Here is a 12,000-nt window from a genome sequence, read left to right as displayed (position 1 = left end):
CCAAATTCTTATGTGTAATGGATCTAAATATTTAGTCACTTTGTTGTCTTCTTCATCATAAGAAGTGATTCAGCTATTGTACAACTGTTGTTGCCTAAAGTGCATGAAGTCCTGGAACATTATCAACATAAGACCTAGACTACAGCTCAGTGAGTGTTTTAAGCTGCAATCAGAGCTGTAGCAAGTGTGAGTAACAGGTGTGTGTGGACTGAGTTGTCAACAGAATCCCATTGTTCAAATCCTCTACATCAGCAATCTTATGTGGAGTTATTGTTAACCAGGGAATGTGTCATTCCAATGGATACAGACAGGGAAGTGAGAAGACTTTTTCTTTTTTTTTCAGAATCTTCCTTTAGAACAAATGCTAAAAATCACTTGCTGTTTTGATCTTCCACAGGCAGCAGATCTTTATCTCATTTTGGATCGGGAAATTACAGCACTGTCTACAGAGTAATGGTTGGTATGGAAACAAGTCCACCTAGCTCAGTTCTCATCACCGAATGCAACCCCCTGTCATGTCCAACAGTCAATTTCTCTCCACACAGGCTAAATAGAAAGATGCCACATCAGGTTACAGCTTACTTACACAGGTGACACTGGGCATAATTTTTTCACTGGGCATAATTTTTCCTTACTGAATGCCTCATCATCTTACAGGTTTTTGCAAAAATTGGCTTGATTGTCATTGTCTTGTGAAGCACTCATGTCACCACTGTGCCAGAAGAGAGGTGATTTGTTTCTGTTACAATAAACTAGGCCACATTCAAATGTGTATCACTCTTGAAAACTAGGCAATCCAAAGACAAATGAACTTGTTCATCATGTCCAAGCTCAGAAAAATCCATTGACTGATATGTAACAAAATGTGACTATTGAATTACAATTGTTCAGTACCACACTGACTTTTCAAGCCTCAGCACCTCTGATAAATTATGGTGGCCTTGAGACCTCTACTGCAAAAAAAAAAAAAAAAAAAAAAAAACTACTATTATTGTGTACAGAAAAATGTCATGATAAATTCAACTTCTAGTCATAGCCTCAACATACTCACAGAATAGCTTTGAACTCAACAGTTTCAAAACTTTTTGTTTCTCAACAGAGACAGTTAACACATTTTTGTCGTTTTATGGACTGTTTTCCCCTGGATTAGGACAGCACAAGTCACATTCACATGCCCCTGATGGCAGTACCACATTTCTTATACTCATGGATCATCTGCACATGATGCGAGATACCATGAAGGCAGAACTGGATCATTTCTAGAATCAGAATGCGACTGTGCCTATACTAACAAGCTCATGAGCATACTCTTTATGTATTGTGAAGATTTGTTCTGCTTGGTGATGACTGTTTTTCTGAGATTTATTTATCGGACACTTATTTACTGTTCCTTTGAGTGCATCATCACAGGATTTTTTTTTTTATACCGAACAAAAGCTTTGGACTGTAACAATCCCTTGGAATTTCAATGCCTCTTCCAGTTTTACTTCAGAAAAACTCACTGACAATATCCCGTCTTGATGACTAGCCTGTATACAGAAAAATTATAGACATTGTCTGAAACTTCGCAATCTGCAGAATTTGTACAAGGGGTAGTCATAAATTTCTGTCTAATCACCTAGAAAGAATAAAGTTACATAATTAATTTTTTATTCATTTGCATGTACACGCCTGCTGACCTGTTGCACATAGAAATCCCAACACCACAATACTGTAACATTTGTTTTTGGCAACCTAGATGATTTCTGTAACTTTCTGGATTGGCCTGACAGCTTGAACATTTCCACTACTGGTGAAAATGAATTTCCACACAAATCTCCATTTTATCAATAGGCTGCATTGTTTTGTTTCTGTTCCCCTAGTTGCTGATACGGTTCTGTGGCAAGGGGATTTCAATGTGTTACAGGATAGCAGATGTACCTGCAAATAAACAAAGAATTAGCACATTTGTGTTGTAATACATTTTATGACTACCTCTCATATGCAGTTTAAAGAAATTTCCATTCTTAAAAAGATTGTTACAGTAACTGGGCTTCATTAACAGCAAAAAAAGGGAATATTACTATCACTGCAACTGGAAGAAAGGAAAAAAATTACAAATTTTTATACACAAAATAAACTGTTTTCTGTCAAACGCAGCTGAAGTCTATAAACCCTTAAATATGCATTATAAATGAATGTCTTAATATGAGAAAAGTATTTCAATGTCTAAAACAGAAATTACAATTGCCCGTAAGTCTTGTAGCACAAGTCTGATGAAACACTGGCTCTTACTGGGAACATATCAAATTATTGTATTTATAGAGTTATCCCATCAAGAACAAGACCAGAGTGAAGCACTTGATTGATTACATTTCTAAAAATTCTCAATTCAGCATGTTGTTGTTGTGGTCTTCAGTCCCGAGACTTGTTTGATGCAGCTCTCCATGCTACTCTACCCTGTGCAAGCTTCTTCATCTCCCAGTACCTACTGCAACCTACATCCTTCTGAATCTGCTTAGTGTATTCATCTCTTGGTCTCCCTCTACGATTTTTACCCTCCACGTTGCCCTCCAATACTAAATTGGTGATCCATTGATGCCTCAGAACATGTCCTACCAACCGATTCCTTCTTCTGGTCAAGTTGTGCCACAAACTTCTCTTCTCCCCAATACTATTCAATACCTCCTCAACATTCTTCTGTAGCACCACATTTCGAAAGCTTCTATTCTCTTCTTGTCCAAACTATTTATCGTCCATGTTTCACTTCCATACATGTCTACACTCCATACAAATACTTTCAGAAACGGCTTCCTGACACTTAAATCTTTACTCGATGTTAACAAATTTCTCTTCTTCAGAAATTCTTTCCTTGCCATTGCCAGTCTACATTTTATATCCTCTCTACTTCGACCATCATCAGTTATTTTGCTCCCCAAATAGCAAAACTCCTTTACTACTTTAAGTGTCTCATTTCCTAAACTAATACCCTCAACATCACCCGACTTAATTCGACTACATTCCATTATCCTTGTTTTGCTTTTGTTGATGTTCATCTTATATCCTCCCTTCAAGACACCATCCATTCCGTTCAACTGCTCTTCCAAGTCCTTTGCTGTCTCTGACAGAATTACAATGTCATCGGTGAACCTCAAAGTTTTTATTTCTTCTCCATGGATTTTAATACCTACTCCGAATTTTTCTTTTGTTTTCTTTACTGCTTGCTCAATATACAGATTGAATAACATCGGGGAGAGGCTACGACCCTGTCTTACTCCCTTCCCAACCACTGCTTCCCTTTCATGTCCCTCGACTCTTATAACTGCCATCTGGTTTCTGTACAAATTGTAAATAGCCTTTCGATCCCTGTATTTTACCCCTGCCACCTTTAGAATTTGAAAGAGAGTATTCTAGTCAACATTGTCAAAAGCTTTCTCTAAGTCTACAAATGCTAGAAACTTAGGTTTGCCTTTCCTTAATCTTTCTTCTAAGATAAGTCGTAAGGTCAGTATTGCCTCACGTGTTCCAGTATTTCTACGGAATCCAAACTGATCTTCCCCGAGGTCAGCTTCTACCAGTTTTTCCATTCGTCTGTAAAGAATTCGTGTTAGTACTTTGCAGCTGTGGCTTATTAAACTGATTGTTCGGTAATTTTCACATCTGTCAACACCTGCTTTCTTTGGGATTGGAATTATTATATTCTTCTTGAAGTCTGAGGGTATTTCTCCTGTTTCATACATCTTGCTCACCAGATGGTAGAGTTTTGTCAGGACTGGCTCTCCCAAGGCCGTCAGTAGTTCCAATGGAATGTTGTCTACTCCGGGGGCCTTGTTTCGACTCAGGTCTTTCAGTGCTCTGTCAAACTCTTCACGCAGTATCGTATCTCCCATTTCATCTTCATCTACATCCTCTTCCATTTCCATAATATTGTCCTCAAGTACATCGCCCTTGTATAGACTGTCTATATACTCCTTCCACCTTTCTGCTTTCCCTTCTTTGCTTAGAACTGGGTTTCCATCTGAGCTCTTGATGTTCATACAAGTGTTTCTCTTATCTCCAAAGGTCTCTTTAATTTTCCTGTAGGCAGTATCTATCTTACCCCTAATGAGATAAGCCTCTACATCCTTACATTTGTCCTCTAGCCATCCCTGCTTAGCCATTTTGCACTTCCTGTCGATCTCATTTTTGAGACATTTGTATTCCTTTTAGCCTGCTTCATTTACTGCAATTGTTCTCTTATGCTCTCCCTGAAACTCTGTACAACCTCTGGTTCTTTCAGTTTATCCAGGTCCCATCTCCTTAAATTCCCACCTTTTTGTAGTTTCTTCAGTTTTAATCTACAGGTCATAACCAATAGATTGTGGTCAGAGTCCACATCTGCCCCTGGAAATGTCTTACAATTTAAAACCTGGTTCCTAAATCTCTGTCTTACCATTATATAATCTATCTGATACCTTTTAGTATCTCCAGGGTTCTTCCATGTATACAACCTTCTATCATGATTCTTAAACCAAGTGTTAGCTATGATTAAGTTGTGCTCTGTGCAAAATTCTACCAGGCGGCTTCCTCTTTCATTTCTTAGCCCCAATCCATATTCACCTACTACGTTTCCTTCTTTCCCTTTTCCTACACTCGAATTCCAGTCACCCATCACTATTAAATTTTCGTCTCCCTTCACTATCTGAATAATTTCTTTTATTTCATCATACATTTCTTCAATTTCTTCGTCATCTGCAGAGCTAGTTGGCATATAAACTTGTACTACTGTAGTAGGTGTGGGCTTCGTATCTATCTTGGCCACAATAATGTGTTCACTATGCTGTTTGTAGTAGCTTACCCGCATTCCTATTTTCCTATTCATTATTAAACCTACTCCTGCATTACCCCTATTTGACTTTGTGTTTATAATCCTGTAGTCACCTGACCAGAAGTCTTGTTCCTCCTGCCACCGAACTTCACTAATTCCCACTATATCTAACATTAACCTATCCATTTCCCTTTTTAAATTTTCTAACCTACCTGTTCGATTAAGGGATCTGACATTCCACGCTCCGATCCGTAGATTGCCAGTTTTCTTTCTCCTGATAACGACATCCTCTTGAGTAGTTCCCGCCCGGAGATCCGAATGGGGGACTATTTTACCTCCGGAATATTTTACCCAAGAGGATGCCATCATGATTTAATCATACAGTAAAGCTGCATGCCCTCGGGAAAAATTACGGCCGTAGTTTCCCCTTGCTTTCAGCCGTTCGCAGTACCAGCACAGCAAGGCCATTTTGGTTATTGTTACAAGGCCATATCAGTCAATCATCCAGAATGTTGCCCTTGCAACTACTGAAAAGGCTGCTGCCCCTCTTCAGGAACCACATGTTTGTCTGGCCTCTCAACAGATACCCCTCCGTTGTGGTTGTACCTACGTTACGGCTATCTGTATCGCTGAGGCACGCAAGCCTTCCCACCAACGGCAAGGTCCATGGTTCATGGGGGGGAGGAATTCAGCATACACCTATGTAAAAATTGAGCATATATGCAGTGCACGAATTTCACACTCACCTTTATGTGGTAAAATTCCTTTTAGTTACCAAATACAATCCTCTGTTGACACTATTCAGCCCCAGATTGTCATTGGCAGACAGTATAGCACAGGAACTGCAGAAATGGACTCTCTTTACAGTATACAATATAAGCTGATAGGTCACCACTGAAAGGCTGATGCATGGTAATGTTTACCAGCCAGTCCCGAGGTGTTCAACACAATCAGCCTGATTGTCATGCACTGGATGAAATATCAATCACACCATCCTGCATGGTTACAGACTCTAAGGATCCAGTTCTGCACGAAAACTGTTCATTGAGAGTAATTTTCACAATAACATCAGTTGTAAGTGGTGCAGAGAATTCTACTGCTGACCACTACAGCATAGTAGGTGATTTATCCAAGACGCTCTTGCTCAAATGTCAGTGATGGAAAAATTTCATTATAATTGTTGTTTAGTCAGCAGCAAGACTTGTTGAAGTATATTTTGTGACTGGGCTGATGATGACAATTGCTATGTTAATAGGACACCTCCTCTAACATTACCCTTTTTTTTTATTTATACAGAAATAGTCGATACCAAGAAACTTGTATAGGTGAACATAATCTCATCTGTTTAACTAAAAGAGCTTCACATGATTTTGTATATGATGTATTATATTTCAAACTAAAATGTATTAAAAAGAAATTAATTTTTTAGACACCATGAAATAACTGCTACCAACAACAAGAAGAGAAAATGAAGATAAGTAAAAGGTTTTTCTTTTGTATACCTACGCCTCGTGAATCTTTCAAAACTTGTGCAGAGATAGAGAATTTTAATAGTGATGTGTGGGAGGGTAAGATTACATGTGCCATGCTTTGATGTATAGATATAATCACAAACTAATCCAAAAAAACTATGAAAGTGAGAGTATAAAATACTGTTGATGGTAATTTGTCAATGTGGGAAACTTACAGAGGTGGCTTTCTTTGTTGGAGAGAAAGCAATAGGGTATATACCTATATCATTAAATTCATGTATTCCCCCCCCCCCCCCCCCCTCCCTTGGCCTCCTCCTACTTTGATCAGTAGCAACAGCAACAACATAACATCACGTAGACATGATAATTACAATTGCAGACACACTTGGTGCAAATGGAAAAGCCTATTTTAATGGGTGAACTAATGCTAGGAGAATCACAGGAGTTATGCCCCACACTTTGCTTTACACCTCTGTGTACAAACAACACTCCATGCAATTTTACCATTGTGAAGTAGTTATCTCAATTATTCACTTCATTCTAAATTATTCACTTGCAGCAAAACTAAAAAAAAAGTGGTCTAATTATGTGTTACATTCAAAATATGCTGTAAAATACTTACAGGAATCATTATGAAAGCTTGCTTCTCTCATAAAAAGTAAGGTATTTATTTGGAGAAAGCTCCACCATCTTGTTATTAAATTGTTTTTTAATATACAACAAGTCTTTGCGATCAACGTTCCAACCAATTATCATGTACCCTGTCCATATAAATGCCAGAAGTAAACGATCAACACTGAAACAAGATATATAATTCTGTTAGACAATTTTACAATCATTGTTATATCCATCAGTGATAAAATAATTTACAAGTTATGTTTCATATACTGTATACCAGACCTGGCCAAACAGTGCTTCACAGGGTTGAGGACTTCACAATGCTCCTATCTAACGCTCTAAGCACAAAGGTTAGTGTGGCTCAGGGATGAGAAGGAAAAGAAAAATCTTCAGTCACACACCACTAGAATCTAGAGCAAGATAGTCAACGTGTTACATACCAAGAAGTTTACTAGCAATGCTGATTGTGTTAAATTAGATTTACATTCAGCATTAGGATCAATATAGCAATTTGATCTAAGAAAGGACAAGTGGGGGAGTCACATCACTCAGTTTGGAATGGGAATTGCTTTATTTTTTCATATCATTTCAAGTGCTTAAGTATTGAACGACCTATTATGAACTGGTAATAACAACCACTGGAATATATTACAACACCAAGATACAAAGTGATATGGTACCCTTGTATTCTGATGAAAGAGACACAATTCTGGCTGAAATTAAGGGGGTCTTAGGGAAAAAATTAAGTTAAGAGTAATTGAAAAAGTGATAAAATCTTATAAATGACATGTTATGAAACGTTAAAGAAATAATTACACAACTAACTAAATCCAGTAACAGAAGAAAGATACCAACATAAATGAAAGATTATCACTGTTTTGTGTACAATTTCCAACTAATTAAAAATATATACCTTGTTTCTATGATACTGAGAGCCCATTGCCAGAAGTGAGCTACAAAATGGCTTTCAAAATCACAAGGAGTGGGAGGCATTTTATGATGGAAAGTACATTACGGAATGTGTAGTAGAGGCAGTGGAGTTTGTGTCATGTATAAGTGTCAAAGTTGGATCAAGTCACACTTTCGCATCATACAGTGGAATGCTACATTGCTCACATGGCTGCAGATGTAAACATCATCTGACTCAGAGGGCACCCTCGTTCACAGGATTTTCCATTGCACTTGATGATTCCACTGACGTGTCAGGCACACTCCAGTATGTGATTTTTGTGCAGGGAGTAAATGCCAAGCTAGAGGTGATGGCGGACCCTCTGAGTTTAAACTCACTTAAGAACTCTATTACGAGCAGGAACATTTTTGATTACCGGAAGATAGTAATTCATTCCTTTGGAAGGGAGTGGAGTCAACTCGTCAGTAATCAGAACAGATGGCGCATTATTAATGAAAGAAGAGCAAAGAGGTCTTACTAACTTGATAAGGGAGGAATCTGATCCTGTTGGGGCCTCGGTGACAGCTGCAATTCATTGCCTGTTAGATCAAGAGGTATTATGTGCTAGGTCATTTAAATTAAATGATATAATGGAAGTGATTGTTCATACAGTGAACTATGTTTGGCCATGTGGATTGAGACAACATGCATTTATGGAATTAAAGGCTGACGTCCAAGCCAAATATGCTGCTGTTCCCTACACCTCTAAAATTACATTTTTAAGAAATGAACAAGTCCTGAAGGAGGTCTTTAATTTGCAGGAAGAGATGGAAGCATTTGTGAAGATGAGTGGAAAAGAGGATAAGTGTCTTTGTGATCCTCACTGGATTGGACGGTTGACATCACCAATTATTTGAATTCTCTAAGTCTCTCAATGCACGGGAAGAATCATTTGATAACAGATATTGTGGACAAGTTTGATGCTTTCAATTTCATGGCACAGAGCATTTCCCAAATTTCAAAGTAGCCTTTTGTGGACCATACATGACTGACTACATTTCACTAATTGAAACACTTCGTCATTTCTCAAAACAGTTCCAAGATTTTGTGTGACTGAAGATCAATTTCGATTTAATGTCGGACTGATCTTGCACTTGCTACTGATGTACATCATTACTTTCAATTGAGCTGACAGACTTACACAGTAGAACCTGGCTCAAAGACCTGTTTCTCCAGTCAAGGAATTTACAAGAATTCTCCATGTGTTTGGGTATATCACATGCCATAGTTTCTGATACATTACATCTTACGAAATCAAAATGCATAAATTTACAAAGATCACAACTTCATGTTAAATGTCTGTATGTAAAAGTGTTCTGTTAATAAATAGGATGCATAGTTCTGCTCATCATATTAACTCTTATTTAATTAGGTAAAAAAGTTACTGCTTCAGCAGAAAAATAAAAAGTTGAAAATAAACATTAGTCATAAAATGCTGCTTCTAAGTATATGCTGCAATATTCGCCTCTTAGAAGCAGTCTCACTGTGTTGCAAACATGTCCTCATATGTTTCCTGCTTGTGCAGCCTTTAGCATATGGCTGCCTGACTCAGACACCTGCTCAAATAGCACAGTGGCAAGGTAAACCAGAGCACTGAGCAGAGTCAACTGTGCTCTTGGAGTGTGAGTGCCGGGAGTGCAAATCTTGGCCAGGCCTGCTGTGTACATTAAACACTACTGTGCACAAATTTGCTGATAATGCATAGCACTATGCAGAAAATTATTTCGAATACTGTACCTCATTATAGGATACAACCAGAAAATGGTCAAAAACCCCAGAAAAGTTGGATGACGCATATGTTGGTAAAAACGTCTAAGCTCTGCTGACTTGTATATATCTGGTTGCCCCCAGCCATTAATGTCAAAATAAACCTGAAAGAAAATGAAGATTTTGTTACAAGACAACACACATAGCAATTAGAGTATATCATGCATATTACACCAATCGTAATTCATTGCCTTTGTAACAATATTAAGTCACTCGAGATGGTCATATTGGGTGTCTCTGAAGTGATATTTTTCCTCGGGTCTATGCGCATTTGTGTGTGTGTGTGTGTGTGTGTGTGTGTGTCGTGTGTGTGTGTGTGTGTGTGTGTGTGTGTGTGAGTGAGAGAGAGTATTCAACAAGGTAATGCAGTAAACTACAAAAATTATGTGAAATTCCAATTGACATGCCCAACAAAATGTTGTGAGTCAGAGTACTTAAAAAAAAAAAAATATATTACCCACATTTTTTTTCTGGTGACTGATATCAAAACTAAATTTACCGTCAAGAAAAGATATCTCAAACTTCTCACGCTGTGAATGTATATCATAATACAATCTTCATCATGCCACACATCACAATTAGTGAGTCTTTGCATGGCTCTTAATAGGTCCCCATTATTTCTCTTGCACAACATGGATGCCATTTTTCTATCAAGTCAGAATAAGTCACATTTGTTTACAAGTCAATTTTAATCTCAAGTATAAAATTGCATTCCTGTTTGTGTGGTCTCTCGCAGAAAAACACACACACACACACACACACACACACACACACACACACACACACACACACACACACACAGGCATCGAACTAACCTCAGAACGGGGGAATGTTGGGTGCCATAAGGATCGGTACTGGGGTTGTTAATCTACTTAAATGATCATTCAATAATTCTAAAGGGCAGTTCAGAAACTGTAATATTTGCTGATGACTCAAGCAGACTAATGAAGGACCTAAACTCGATGTTAGCAGATATGGCTCAGATGATAGGTAAATAGCCCTACACTGGTCACAGCTAACAGTTTAAGCCTCACTCACATAGAGATTCATCTTATTCAATTTCAAACAGTCAATAATGATCTTTTTGCATCAGAAGGAGACGTTAACGGTCAGATGCTAAATGAAACACTGTGTAAAACTTCTCGGGGTCTAGTTGATGACATTTTAAAACTGAATCAACACAAACTAATTAAGAAGCTCAGTTATGTCCTTCGAAACATTTTTTATTTTTTTGACCCAAAGATAAGAGTGTTTTCCACATTTTCACTCCCTGTTGTCCAATGCACTTATATTCTGAGACAGTGCACCCAAAGTAAATAAAGTGTTTATTCAGCAGAAGAGAATAGTAACAATATAGAGCAAAGTGTATTCATTCAGCAGAAGTGAATAGTAACAATACTGAGCAAATTATGGTCGATAACCATACAACTTGCCGATGCCTTTTTAAGGATCTTGGCATTCTTATGCTCACTTTCCAAGACATTTAGTACTTGATGGCTTTTGTTGCTGATAATAAAAATAAATTTTAGCTGAACTGTGATTTAAACACACACAAGTCTCAAAAATAATTTTCATGTAGATTTTTCCTCCTTACACAGTACTCAGAGTAAAGTTATGTACTCTGGCAGGAAAATACTCAACAAACTCCTGTCTAATATAAAATAACAAATTGGGAACCCTAATCAGTTTAAAAGAAAATTAAAAACATACCTCATTAGCCATCCTTTATACAAATTATCTCAATATCAACATTCAGTGATTGAAATGTTCAGTTAGCTGCATGTCATGTAGCAATACAGATATAGGTGAATATTTTCCTTGAAAATTCCATTGAAGTCAAGTAAATAGTAAGTTATATACAGTATAACTGAAGAGGCAGCAACTTTTCAATGTAGCAGTTTCCTTTCTGTTTACTTGATTATACTTAGCTGTCATAAGAATGAATAGCATTAAGCAGTCCAGTGACAGTTTGCTGTTAGGAGAATATAAAGATTAAGTCTCTACAATTTCCTTGTCTTTTGATGAGGTATACCTTAACTCGTTCCACTTTCCTGAAGGTCCTCCTTCTTGATGGGTTGTATGGAACATGGTGAAGGAATGAATGTGATTATATAAGTATAAAATTACAAGCCATTCTAACAGGTTCTGCAGTAACATTCTTGCATCAAAACAATCCCCTGGTTTTTATAAATGTGTGTTAATTTCCATAACATACTGTCCTCAAATATCAGAAAAATTCACTGTAGGTTTTTAGTAAGGCATCACTAGTTAAACATCTGAATGCTACCATCGTAATATGCTGGTGGCAAAAGACTGCATGTGCTATCAGTTTACTTCAAAGATTCTGTGGTAAAGGTGCAATAATTCTTATGCACTAACATTTTTCCAATGAGTTGATTCCATGCCAG

The 12,000-nt window shown here is 37.6% G+C and overlaps 1 protein-coding gene across 1 annotated transcript in view; it reads right to left on the bottom strand.

Moving 5' to 3' along the window:
• Window positions 1-12,000, bottom strand: part of LOC126180074 (nurim homolog) — a 64,624-nt gene that overhangs the window by 13,064 nt on the left and 39,560 nt on the right. The window contains exons 4-5 of the mRNA XM_049924664.1: window positions 9,563-9,696; window positions 6,881-7,054 (exon numbers count right to left, since the gene is read on the bottom strand). Of these exons, the coding sequence (XP_049780621.1) occupies window positions 6,889-7,054; window positions 9,563-9,696 (300 nt within the window). The 3' untranslated portion in view covers window positions 6,881-6,888. The remainder of the gene's footprint in view (window positions 1-6,880; window positions 7,055-9,562; window positions 9,697-12,000) is intronic.

This window comes from Schistocerca cancellata, chromosome 1 (genome assembly GCF_023864275.1).
Source record: "Schistocerca cancellata isolate TAMUIC-IGC-003103 chromosome 1, iqSchCanc2.1, whole genome shotgun sequence".
In the NCBI taxonomy this organism is placed as follows: Eukaryota; Metazoa; Arthropoda; class Insecta; order Orthoptera; family Acrididae; genus Schistocerca; species Schistocerca cancellata.
Note: the sequence above shows the minus strand (reverse complement) of the source record. Positions and strands in the feature narration are given on the sequence as shown.